The 13,926-nt window shown below is 43.6% G+C and overlaps 1 protein-coding gene across 2 annotated transcripts in view; it reads left to right on the top strand.

Moving 5' to 3' along the window:
- The window catches only part of INPP5A (inositol polyphosphate-5-phosphatase A), a 181,251-nt gene that overhangs the window by 116,587 nt on the left and 50,738 nt on the right, over positions 1 to 13,926 (top strand). For both annotated transcript variants that reach the window (XM_058029581.1, XM_058029580.1), the window contains exon 9: positions 7,636 to 7,720. In XM_058029581.1, the coding sequence (XP_057885564.1) occupies positions 7,636 to 7,720 (85 nt within the window). The remainder of the gene's footprint in view (positions 1 to 7,635; positions 7,721 to 13,926) is intronic.

The raw sequence follows: 13,926 nt of genomic DNA on the forward strand, positions 1-13,926 counted from the left end.
ACAATTTTCCAGCTCTAAAAATTGATTTTTATTGCTCTTCTTGTAATCCTTTCTTTGGATTAAGTATTTATTATTGATGTGGTCTTTCTTTTAATCTTAATAGCTGCTGACATTGTAATTAATTAAAAAATGCAACATTTTTGCCCAAATGGCACTATATTGAAATTAAAAGTGAACATCACATATTAGTTAAACAGCCCTGGCAAATGTCTTGAGTGCTAAGATGATTGCCTAAGCTTCTTGACAATTCCCTTCATCTTGCTGTATGGTGCTTGACCTTTTGAGATATTTTGGTGTTATTAATAGGTTTTAGCCATTTTATCAGAAAGAACAAGGCACAAAAATATTATAAACTTTATCTTTTTAATGACAGCACTACACCACCTTGGGCATGCCAATGAAGGCACTTCCATTATGGCTTTTGAGGCACACTTAAACTATCAGTCAGCAGGTAACTTGTACTTGGAATTGATGGGTTTTGGGTTTTTTTTATTTGCCCCCAAATGTGTATTTGAAATTGCAAAAGTGTGCAAGCTGAGCACTGTCAGAGCTGCAGAAGGGAGGTGGTGTACAGGAGAAGACAGGGTTCTCTTTCAAAGCTGTCTCTGAAACCTCTGCTGGGGAGGGGACGGATTCCCAAGGTGCAGGTGTTTGGGCTGATCTCTGATGAAAACTTAAAAAGAAAAAGCAATGCAGATAGGAAAAACAGAAATCTGAACGGTCTGGGTTGCTGTAAGCCAAAACCTTGTGTTTCCATCCTCTTGATCTTGAGTGCCTTGACGTGGCTGTGGCAGGAGACAGTGCTGTCGTTCCCTAACTTTCCAGCAGAAGTCAGTGCAGGAGCTGTCACTGCCTCTGGCACTACAGACCCGTGGAGAAGAAGGTGTTGTATGACCTCATTATCCACAGGTCACCTGCCACCTTCCAGCCAGCCCTTGGCTTCTGCCAACACGATGGCCAAGCCGCTTTTGGAAGTGTTCCGTGTTGGGGTGAGGTTCTGCCTGGGCAGGGAAGGTGAGTTGGTGATGCCTTCGGCACAGTCACCCTGCCACGGGCAGGGCTGGGGTCTGGTGCCTGTGCTGTGCCCAGCGAGTGCCCCCCGGGTGCCCTGAACGCTGCACACAGGGGAGAGAGCATTTCAGAGCCCTCTGGGGACCCAGCCCTGCTTGCACCCATGGGAGAGAGCATTTCAGAGCCCTCTGGGGACCCAGCCCAGCCCTGCTTGCACCCAGGGGAGAGAGCATTTCCAGAGCCTCTGGGGACCCAGCCCTGCTTGCACCCAGGGGAGAGAGCATTTCAGAGCCCTCTGGGGACCCAGCCCAGCCCTGCTTGCACCCAGGGGAGAGCATTTCAGAGCCCTCTGGGGACCCAGCCCTGCTTGCACCCAGGGGAGAGAGCATTTCCAGAGCCCTCTGGGGATTCAGCCCTGCTTGCACACAGGGGAGAGAGCATTTCCAGAGCCTCTGGGGACCCAGCCCTGCTTGCACCCAGGGGAGAGAGCATTTCCAGAGCCTCTGGGGACCCGGCCCTGCTTGCACCCATGGGAGAGAGCATTTCCAGAGCCCTCTGGGGATTCAGCCCTGCTTGCACCCAGGGGAGAGAGCATTTCCAGAGCCTCTGGGGACCCAGCCCTGCCCTGCTTGCACCCAGGGGAGAGAGCATTTCCAGAGCCTCTGGGGACCCAGCCCTGCCCTGCTTGCACCCAGGGGAGAGAGCATTTCCAGAGCCCTCTGGGGACCCAGCCCTGCTTGCACCCAGGGGAGAGAGCATTTCTCCATACAGAGCCTGCGGCTCCAAGCTCTGCGCAGGTCAGCAGTAAACTGAGTGAGCATTTGTCCTGAGGAATGATGGTCGCACCAGGAGTGAGCTGATCCTCTTGTCTCAGTGTGTTAGTTGTGATCTTCATATTCCTTCACTTAGGAGAGGACTTTTTATATAGGCAGTCATAAGCGAAGGTCCCTTCCAACCCAAACCATTCTGTGGTTCTCTGTCCTTTGTAAAAGCTTTTGTGCCTGTAGCTCCCATGTGCAGATAATGCACAGAAATAAATAGATTGTGGAGAGATAGTATCTCACCCCAGAGGTTGTGTGAGAAATATGGAATGGCTCATATTAGCTGGTATTTATCTTAAATGCATTTAGTTATTAGAAAAATTTGCTCACCGAATAAAATATGGCTTGACCTTTGGATTGTTTCTTCCCAAGAAATGTGACAGTGTCCCTCCTTCTCCCCCATTCAGCCTGCTTGGCAGAGCTGCACGGTTTTTGTTTTGTTTTGTTATGTTATTGTTGTGTTTAAAAAAAACCAAAACCCTCGAGCCCCTCTTTTCAGCAGTGTCAAGTTAGGATGAATTGGCCAGGGAGGCATGTTTATAGACTGTGTGAAGAACTTTGTCTTTGTGTGGGAATGCTGGTGACACTGGTATGGCTTGCCTGAATGAACTGCGATGACGCGGCTAATAAGGTGTCCTGCTGAGCGCCGCCGCAGCCTTTCTCAGACCTCCCACCTAATGCCATTCAGCTCCAGCTCAGTGTAGCTAATTTTTCCCATTCCCTCAATTCTTTAGGCCTCCTTACAAACAGAAAAGTCAACTTTCACACCGAGGAGAAGATAAGTGCTTTAGGAAATAATCGTGTAAACAGAATGTTACCTTCTGACCTGATGCTGATACCTTGGTCTGGGACAAAACCCAGCTGGCTATTGCATTCGACATGGCTATTAAAGGAATAATGCTGCTGATCCTCCTTACAAAGTGCCCTGAGAAATGGTTTAGCCAAATCACAGTGCCTCTTGTCACACTGAATCATGTTCAGCTGCTCTCTTCCATGACCAGATTGCTGATATTTGACTGCTTCCTTGTCTTCTCCATTCTGTGAAGGGGATTCAGTATAGGAGAAGGAAAATATGAAAGCAAGGAGAAGCTGATTCTCTAATTTTCTGGCTGAATTTCAGTGCTTTGAAGTATGTATACAGTGTTCCATACAGCATTTATAAAAAGAGGTGCATTTAACCAAGTAACTTTATTTTTAGCTGCTACAAGGAGTACTTTAAAATATATTGCAAAAGGATTTCAGGGATTCTAATAACACAGAATTGTTCACTTTAGGAGTGCACTAAACCCTACTGTGTGTAGCAACTGAAATTAATAAATAGGCCCAGATTTCAAGTTGTGTTGAGAAGATGAACTGCTCTCTCTTCCTTGTTTTAGTCTTGGTAGGGATGCGACATTTCCTAAGTGACTTTGAGAAAACTTTACCGTCACAGTGGGCATGGCTGGCACTGCCCCCCAGGCCGAGAGGGAGCTGGGGGCACCCCGAGCAGCCCTGAGCAGGGGCTCCTGCCCTGGCATGGAGGGACCCCTCCTCGAGCCCCACTCCATCCCAGCCGCGCGGCTCGGGAGGGCAGAGGCTCCTCATGGTTCTCCTGGTGCCCCAGAATAACAGATGGCTTTGTCACAGCACAGCGGGTCGGGGTCCGCCAGGCCACGGGCCCTGCTGAGGGAACGAGCTTTGCCCAAAGCCTGGCTGGCACAGCAGGGCATGGGTGTCTCTGTGCCACACAGGGGCTTCTTCCTGGGCCTGTAAAGCTCTTGCTGATAGCCAGAGTGAGCCAAATTGCAGTTATTAGACCAAAATAAGAATTGCATGTATTTATTTTGCAGCAAGTAAATTGTAATTTAGTGTTAATTTGCAGTGACAGTCAAGTTTACTCCTTAAAAAAGTACAAATCATGTATTTAACTCATCAAAACATTTCAGCATGGGGATAATTTGGACTGTAAACTCCACTTGAAAGTAACAATTACTTGAATGTTTCCTTCTCTTACTCCCCTGTCGTGGCTAAAACAGTCCCTGCTACTTCTCAAAATAAAACAAGATGTGAAGACAGACACTAACCCATTCAGTGCAGAAAACTTTCAGTTAGTGCCATCAATTAAAAATGTATAATGCATTTGAAACTGGCAAAATAATTCAAGAAATGTGTTCCAGGTATGAAGAGTCTGTTATCAAGGACTCTCTGTGCAGTTACAAATTCTGTGGTTTTGGAAGAGGTGAAACCATCTGTGGTGTTTATAGTTGTGTGCTCTAAAGTTTACCAGGGACAGCAGTAAGCCCAGATGGGAGCATGCTTTTTCCCAGTGCAGCTGATTTTTCCAGTTCGTTATATTGATTGATTTGCCAATGTGTTATATTGATTTCCAAAATGTGCGGAAGTAAAGATCTTTCTTTGTATGTTTTAAAATGTCGAAAAATTCTTTTCCAATGAGTGATTCCTTCTGGAGCAAGAGCAGAGGATGAGGAGGGTGAATGTGTTCTTCCACCCTTTTCAAAATGAAGATTTCTCTTTCTGGAATGGAAGGGCTGTCTGTCATCTGTTGGAAAAGGTTCCTGTTTCATTTGCATTTGAGTTTTGGATCCACTCTGAACCCCTGTCCCCTCCTGATGGCCTTGCACAGGTCACAAGAAGCAGCCTGGCCATTGAAGGCATTGATGACTTGTGTGTGCTGGCATGTAGAATTGTGCCCTCTGTACAGTCATGAATAACTGAGTCACCTCTTTTGTCATAAGCTATCTAAAGCTGTACAGGAATAGAGCCTTCAGGTGTGCTGAAACCCTTTGGGATGAGCTGGTAAAAGTTGTTAAAGGAAATGGCACTGGGTCCTCCCACTAAAACCATTGGATTTATACTGGTGACACGGGCTGGCTGCTTTTTTTTTTTTTATATGGTTCAGATTTATCACTTCATTGAGTGATTCATGGTGGCAGTTTTAAAGGACTATTTGATTCGTAGTTAAAGGAAAGATATTTTTTAGAAACAAAAAGCAAAGGAGAATGGCATAGATTTGGAAGCCTTCCTAGTTTTTCTGCAAGCACTCATTCTTTTTAAAAAAATTTGTCTTCTGAATTCTCAGTGGCCTGTACAGATGTTGATCTGTACATTTTTATGGCTTAGAACATGGAAACACGAGGAGCAGAGGACTTTTGTTTAGCTCTCAGCCCAGTCCTAGCACCTTGCCTGTGTCCCTGGCCAGAGTGGCTGTGTTTGCAGTGTCCCAGTGCCCTCAGTGACAGGCAGCTGTTCTGCGTGGTCCCAGGGAGGGGACATTGCTGTGCTCCTCTTTATTGCCACCTCCTTTGCAGGCCTGAGGTCAGACTCTGAAACCACAGTCAGGAAATCTGGTTCTTGTGCCATTGACTCAGGGCTGTTTTAGGTACCAGGAGGCATTTCAGCACAAAGATATCAGAGTTCCAAACTGCTGAAAGAGGTCTAAGATTTGGGAACTCTTGAACTAACAGTAAGTTCCACTTATTAATAGTAAGTAATGGCAAGGACATTAGGTTGCATACGTGTATTAAGTTGAGTTGCTTAAAGGAATTTTCCTTGTTGGGCACCCCACATCACTTAGTAAGTACATAAATGTGTGCATCCTTTGCTGTGCCACCGTTGCAAATTTTCTTGTGCACCTGAAGTAGTTTCACCACCTGTGGAAAGAGATGTGTCAGAAGCCACTTGGAGCATCATTCTGAGGTAACATTTGGACTCTAACCTATCATGAGACACTCTTTCTAAAATGTCCGACAAGATAAGCTACTAGGGGAGAAATTGGACAAAAATTATCAGTTGTAGAGCTGACAATGATTTGTATATAAATTGCATTTTAATCAGGTAATATGCAGGACTACGAAACGGCTGAGTTTTCATTAATTGATCAGAAGAAGACTAATTTGCTGTTTCAGTCATCAGTTTGGAGACATTTTCACAGACTATTTTTTTAATAGTCTATTTATTTGGAAAATCTGTCTTTGCATAATTCAATCACAGGCATGGTACTCATAATCCAAATTTGTTTCAAGAGGCCTTCAGTGGACCTTGATGTCATTCCTGCAATATCTGTCATTCCTCTGTCAGCAGTAAATGGCAGTGACCAGAGCCAAAGCTGATCCTTGAATCAGGACAGTTGGCAAAGCAAAGTCTTGTTCTGATGTGTAAGTTGTTGATGTGATTTTGCAATGATAGTGTTAGCAAACTGTGGCAATGTAAATGGTTTAACTTTTAGCAAACTGTGGCAATGTAAATGGTTTAACTTCTAAGTTCTCATTTTCCTTCAATTTTCCATGAGGACACTAATCAAACTAATGTTTTGTGCAGGTCAGGAGTGACAGGTTTTTCTCAGGGCTTGCTGGGAGCTGACAGTGGGCAGTATTTATTAACAGTGCCTGCAATAATCTGTCAGCTAAATGGAGGATTGGAGATTTTCATAGCGGAAACAGATAAGTCTTTGCAAGAGATTTTCCTCAAATGATCAGTGTCTTAGGCCCAATGCACATAATTTTTTCCATAGAATAATATTCCTTATGTAATAGATTACTGTTGACGAAAACTGTGAGATGTTTTCAGAGGAGAAGCAGTATCTCATTGCAGATCCAATGTTACATCTTTCCTTATGGCTTTGAGAATGACTGGGTGTAGTGCATTAGAACTTGTGAAGCCATGTGAAACAATTGCCTCCTGAGCAGCCTGCTGGACAGTGCTTCACCTGCCCACGGGGGCCCTGCCGGGCTCACCTGGAGTTTCTGACAGTAATGCTTACCTGTGGGTGTATTCCCAGAACGTTCACAGGGCATTGTCTGCATTCCTTCCTCAGTTCTCTCACCTTGCACACCCAGGGGGGTTCTGGGCATTTTGTCTGTATAAATTCTTGGTGGCTGTGGCAGTTGAGTTTTGGGTGTCTCATGCCTTCCTCAGCCACTGATAGGAGATGAATTGCATTGATTCCTGATTTGAAAATAAGTGCGACTTGGTGGATTTCTAAATGCCAAGATCTCTAGAAGCTGTAAAATCGTGTATTGTTGAGAGTACCTTACAACTGTTGCCAATGATAGATTAGCTAATAATATGACAGCTTTTAATAATATGAGATTTGAAAGATGGATAGTAATGCCATATCTCCCTGGGTAAGACTGAGCAAAGGCTTGAGGAAAAGTCAATCTTCACAGCTGGAGCAATTACTTGTTAGGTGTTAGCTACAGCCTCAGCAGAAATCTGCTGTGAACAACAGAGAGCTGCCTCGAGAGAGCTGTGGCTGCTCTGGGAACCTCAGGGATGCTCAGTCTGTCACATGGGATGATTGATTCCAGCCCAGCCCTGTCACTTCTTGTGTTGTTCACAAAGTACCCCAAAACACAGGTGACATTGCTTATATATCAGTAAGCTCAAACGTACTCTGAACTCGCTGCTAATTCAGCATTCCTAATTCTTACCTGCCCAGACCAAAGCCATATCCTTAAACTTTCCAAGGTGTGAAGGACCTCCATGATACCCTCAAGATTTCCATGGTCCCCAAATGCCACTTCTGCAAGATTTGCATGAACTGTTGCTTTCCCCAGCTTGCTCTGTCAGCCAGACATGGGAAATTAGATGCACTGTTGTACAGGAGCTGGAGATAAAATTGCCTAAGCAAAGAAAATCAACTGAAAAATATGGTTAATATATTGGTCCAGTATAAACTGGTAGTTTTGATGGTTCCAATAATTATTTCTGAGACTGTGCTAAAGGATAACATGTGTGTCCTTGTATATTCTTGCGTGTTTGTAAAGCCAAATGATGGGTTTGTTCTGTTTTTATTTTTTTCCAGAATTATCGATCAGCGATTTGAGAAAGTTTCATATTTTGTCTTTGGAGATTTCAACTTCAGACTGGATGCCAAAGCAGTAGTAGAGGTAGGACTTCTCTTTTTCTTCTGTTGTAGACCCTACCAGGTTGGATTTATCTTTTTTTTTTTTTCCTGTAGAAAACCTAAAGGTGACATGACAAAGTAATGTTAATATTGACATCAGACTTGCCCAACACTGCTTCTAACAGGAACATCCAGCAAGTAACTAACATTGTGTGGTTGTGACTCTTGCCATCCCCTTATAGCTCGCAGTGAATCAGAATGATTGCCTGCAAACAGAGGAAGTGCTGCACTACCTTCCTACTCTGAGGAAAAACAAGAGGCATTTCCTCAATGTCTGTGGTAGAACTCCACACCTTAAAAGTACAGGCAGTCATCAGTACAGACCTTTGTGCCTGTAGCATCTTGATGTGGAAGGGTGACTAGGAAATTTGCATAAAGTGAAAATAACTTACTCAACTTTTTTCATTATAAGTTGAGATAACCTTGACCTGAATGCTGAAACTCCAGGTAAGGTGGTGTAAGAAATAATACCCAAATTGAAATGGGTATTTAATCTTATGATTTTCACACTTTAATTCTCTGAGGTACTGCAATGTCTTTTTGGTGTCCTTGAGGGTGGGCATGCATCTTTTGAGCCAAAAGTTTTTATTTTGTAAATCTAACTGTGGGAAATGTCCTGTGTGCCAAAGGCTGGCATCCCCCCATTCAGGTGCAGTGCTGTTCTCCTTCCTTACATGATCAGTAGTCCATCCATTGAAAAACTGGAGTTTGATGTTACAGCATTTCATATGGAGCTAATAACTTCTTCTTGGAATCCTTTCTGTAGTGCAGTCAGCCAGCCAAGAAGCCTAAAGCATAGTTGAAATGAAAGTCAAGTCACCAATTCAGAATATGCAGCTTCATACTGCATGTGCTAAGGGTCACAAGCTGCTCTGCTGCCCTGTGGCTGCCATAGCTCTCGTCAGTGTTCAGAGATCACTTGTTGGTGCTCACTTCAGAGAACTGTTACGCGTTTCCTCTTCACTCGTGGTGTGGTGGTGTTACTGAGGATGCTGCTGTGTGAGAACCCCTGTCAGTCACACTGCAGCAGAGTTAGCCCTGCACTCAGTGCTGGTGAGGGTGCTCCAAGCTTTTCCTGACTCACATACTGCCAGCAGCCTGCAGGACTGAAACTGCACAGGCTGTTTGCTTTAGTACCAATAGATTAAGATTTCTATGTTTATATCTGTCAGTTTCAAAATCATCCCCATCAAACAAAATAGTATCACTAGCCCCAAATGATGGAAACTGAGTGAGCTGCAGAGCAAGTAGGGTGAGCCCAGAGGTTTCTGAGGCTGACACAGTACTCTGCATGTTGGGAGTGTTTTACCCCTTCTGGTTTACGTTGCTGCATGTGAGCACAAAAGGTGTAATTGGAAGATGAATCAAATTCATTTTCACATTCTTCCTACCTAAGATGCAAGCCTGTATGAGTCTACAAAGCATTAGAATTATACAGATTTTCTATTGGGTTTTTTTTTGAGAAGTAGCATACCCCAGTAATCAGAACTTCACCCAGCTACTCTGCAATGTTAATTGAGCATAATTGAAGCTGATTCAGAAACTTCCAGTTTATACATGGACAGCTAAAGTCACAGTAAGTTTGTTTTGTAGTGTTTTGTTCTTGGTGTAGTTTATAAATCTGTATGTCAGCAGACCCCAGAGCTGTAAGAAACAGTTGTCTGATGTGTCTGGGACTGCCTCTGGACAGTCCTGAGGGAGGTAATAGCCAGAGTAGAGCACTGGCAGTAAGGGCGGGCTCCTCGGTGACAGATCCATTCCCAAAGTGTCATTTGGAAGGACAGAGGGAATTGCACTGGGTAGGGCTCGGGGTCTGGTTGTGTTTGAGGTCCAGGCCCAGATCCCCTCCCGGAGCAGCTGTGCAGGGTGTGACCCAGGCGTGCTGTGGGCACGGCCGTGTGCAGCTGGCAGGGCAGGAGCAGGAGCAGGCAGAGGTGCTTCTGTCCCAGACAATCAGTGCCAGCCCCAGGGAGAGCCTTGCTCAGCTGCAGCCCCCCACTCCAGAGGCTGTCCCAGTCCCTTCTGCCATTAACCGTGTGCCCATGCAAATGGATGTTCACCACTTTTGGACTATTCAGGAGCGGAGTTAATACTGGGAATTGTAAGGGTTAATCCATTGACCTGTCATCTTTGTGTACGTTACTAAATTTATCTCTGCTTTTCTTGCTGACCTTTTGAATTCCCTCTTGAGACCACAGCTGTTGAACGTTTGAACACTGAGATGCTACAAGCAATACTTGTGTAAATGTAGACTGTGCTTATATCAAACATAAAGAATAAAGTGTGTTGGTAAATAACTTCCCAATTAAGCCATTTAAAGGGAGAATCTGAGAGCTGTTCAGAATGTAGAGTCCAGACCCTGATGTGCAGTGTCCTAAATCAGATGCAAAAAATGTTATGTATATTAATTCATAATTAATAGACTATAAATCATTAATATGTAATTTATTGAACACTTATGGGAGCCTTAATTTAAAGTCACATTGATTTCCTTGCTAGGAAAATGTGCTTTCCTGTGTTGGAGTCATGCAGGGGAGGTGGTTGCTGGCACGTGGGCAGTGCCAGGTGCTGTTGCTGAGGCAGCCCCAGGGAATTTTCCAGGTATGTTTGCTGGGCAGTTCACTGGGGCAGGTCCCAGCGGGGCCAGGCTCTCGCTTTGAGGAGCGTGAATGCCGCTGCTTTATCACTGTAGAACATCCAGAAGATCTTCCATAAGAGTCCAGCCTTCTGAAGGACACCACCCTGCTCCAGCCAGCAAAAATAACCCTTGTTCTTACAGAATGTGTTTAGTAAGGCAGTAACTGCAGAAGAAAGATCTGCATTTCCTTGGGTTTTGATCACTCTGAGATGTGCTGTAAGACCTGAATCTTCTATCTGACAGCCAGGTAAATTCACTTAATCTTATATTGGCAAAGCTGGCTGATGATTTGCTGATGTTTAAATTCAAAGTTTTGCCTACTGAATTTTTTTTTAAATACTAGACTTTTTTGGGTGTTACAGCATTCTGATTATTTGCCCACTGCTTTCAGATACCTTCCAGCACCTCTATTCCCAGCATATATGGAAGTGTTTGCAACATAATATTAAAAAAAAATATTAAAAATATTAACATAATAAAAATTCACAAATTCAAGCATGCCCAGGCACTGTGCTGGATCTTGGAGCTGCTTCTCTCCTGTACCCTGCCCCAGCCCAAAGCATCTCAGCTCCCAGCTGTGGCTGTGCTTGTCCAGAGGAATATTTCTCCTTCTGTCTGTGGGCCAGTTTACCACTCTTGCTCTGTTTTAATTACCATTCAAGTATTTTAGGTGGGTCTAGACCAAGAAAGAGTATTTTTTCAGTCAGCTGGCCATAGTAACAATCTGTATTAATCTCTGAGAATTACTTTACTTTAATATTTAAAGAAGTTATTTGTTGAATTTCCATACTAGAAGTCTTCCTCATGCAATATGTCCATTTTAGGAAGGTATAAACAGGCTTAAGAAACTGAGCTTATTTTGACTGTTTTGGGAGTAAAACCCTCTTTCTGAGACTGCTGATTCAGAAGTTTCTTAGAAAAGTACCTTGTAGTTCCAGGAAAGAATTTTAAATTGTGTGCTCCTCAGTCCCAAGAATGGCAGCCCAGTAACGAGTTCAGTTTGTCAGGCTTTAGGAGAAAGTCACATTAATCGCAAAATCCATTTGCTCAAGGTAAACCATAGCCTTGCCTTGTATCCAGGAAAAATGGGAAAAAACCTTTTTTTTTTCATTACTAAAACCTTGTTAGGGTTGGTGGCAGCTTGGTAAGCTGGAGAGGGATTAAGTGTATCATATATGAAAATTTATAAAGGTAGCAATAGAAGTGGTGTTTCAGGATTCCAGACATTCTGGCCTACAAAAAGCTTTCAAGCTCTGCCTGCAGGAAAAAAAAAAAAGTTATGTCCTCATCTTAGAATTAACCGTGTCTGCTCACTCTGTATGCTCTGTGGGTTACAGTCAACCAGAATATTTCCTTTCTAGACTTCTGCCAAGCAGCCCTTTGATAAGCCAGGACTGGAATTGCTGATTAAATGTTTTTTAAAAGCTAATAACTGCTCATAAGAATTTACACGTCTGACTCCATCATTCACTTGCAGTGTGCCTCTCTGCCACCTCTGACCATGTGATTTTATATTATCTGATAAAACAGGAACGACTTCATTCTGGCATGACTTTTTAGCTGCCACTATATTGCTGATGCTGCAGTGAATCACGTAATTTCCATTTGATCACGCTGTCTTGGCACAATGTGGTCTTTAATTCTGAGCAAGCCAGGGGGGGCGTGGTGTCCCTTTATGCAGCGTGCTCGTGCCAGCAGGGCTTGGAGGAGCGCTCTGGCACTGCCACCGTGTGTGCCTGCAAAACGGGGACCTCTCCTCTGAGACATCACTCGCTCTCTGTTGAACAAACATCTCTTGTTCAAAATAAAAGCTGATTAACACCTTTGCACCTCTGAATAATTGATTTAGATCTTACTCAAATCTGAAGAAATATTTTAAGTTGAAATTGTTTCATCCCATGCATTGGACACTAACAAGGATCCTTGCAAACTCCAGCCAACAAATGACCCATTAGTAATTGTCATGAAAAAGATTAATAGTTAATTAGACAATTATCACTGATTTGAAAAGCTGATTCAAGTGAGATAGTCAGGTGATGGATGGATGTGGAGACTTAATTATCTCCTCCTTGGTACAGATGTGCTTCCCTGGACAGAAACAGGTCACCTGTCAGCATGAGGCTCTTGCTCTCCTCGTGCATTCAGGAGACACCACCAACCAACCCATCTGGCTGTCTGGTCCGCAAATATTTGTGTGTGTGTATGTTTTTTAGTCTAAGTAATATCTGCAGAAGATGTTTTGAATGCATCAGGAAAAAGGCATGAAAGAATTGCACAGTCTTGTTGTTACAAAGACAGCAATATTTTATTTCTTTTAATTCTGACTAATTTTGCTTTGAGAAACCAGTAAAGTTCCTTTGCATTAAAAATACTGCCATGGCATATAAAGCAAGCGTATGTAGTTGTGGGCATAGTCAATGGTGCCTCCCTCTTCCAAACCAGACTGCTGCCCTTCCTGGGCAGTGATAACGTGCAGGTGCCCACGTGTCCATTTGGGATATCAGGTGCAACCATTGAATTCATGGCCAGTGCTGAGCTCCGGGAGGTCCTGCTCCATTGTGGCTGGTAGTTTAAAACTGAAATAGGGTCCCCTTCCTCCTGCACTAGAGTGATACTAAACCGTTCTTGTAAGAGAAAGAACATGTTCCTTTATTTCTGAGATAAACCAGCACATCACGGAATAAATCAATAGCTTACAATTTTCGCATCATGTTTTCACTCCAGTTAGGAAAGCATGTAAAGTCCTGGATTGGTTTTATAATCTCAAACAGTTTGCTGTAAATACCTTCCTCTCATAAAGACTTTAACTTTTTTACAAGCTCAAATGTTTCTAGGAAATGCTGGAAATAGCATCCTTTGTAAAAGGAAAGTGTAATAAAGATTTGTTAAATTAAAATGCATACAACTTCAGTTCTAATAAGGAGAGCTTTATTAATGTAGGTAAATTGCAGCAACACATCTGAGGCACCTGCTAAATGTTCATTATAAATTACTCTCATAGACATTGTGATGAGTTTTATATTGTAGCCAGACTTAGAAAGGCATGCAGATTACTTCCCTGAGGGACTGGATATATTTACTTAACAGTGTAGTTAATTGCAATTATTTATTTTCCAGTGATTGCAAATGGCCTCTGCGTTAAAGGTACATGTGGCTACTAGGAATTATTCAATTACCTCTCTTCTTAGTAGTCTAAGGCAAACCCGAGCATGGATTCCCAGAGGCCAGACAGCAGTGTATTAACTCAGTCTGCTCCGCAGCTTTCTGCTGGGGCCAAGCTCTATAGCCACGAGTCCTCTCAGCAGAGCAAGCTTGAGAAATGCTCATTACCCTGCAGCTGATTTTTTGACATCTTTCATTCCATACTGATGCTGCCACACGTATTGGCAAGATTCATAGGAGGTTAATTAAATCCATCTTCAAAACAACGAGGGGCCAATGAGCCGTATCCCCGTTGCAACAGTAAATTAAATGATGCAATTGTTTCTACTTCCATCATAGATAAGGGGGGAGATGAGTGAATGGATTGTTCTCTGGCCGCCTCCTCCAGG

The sequence above is a fragment of the Melospiza georgiana genome, chromosome 8, assembly GCF_028018845.1.
Source record: "Melospiza georgiana isolate bMelGeo1 chromosome 8, bMelGeo1.pri, whole genome shotgun sequence".
NCBI lineage: Eukaryota > Metazoa > Chordata > Aves > Passeriformes > Passerellidae > Melospiza > Melospiza georgiana.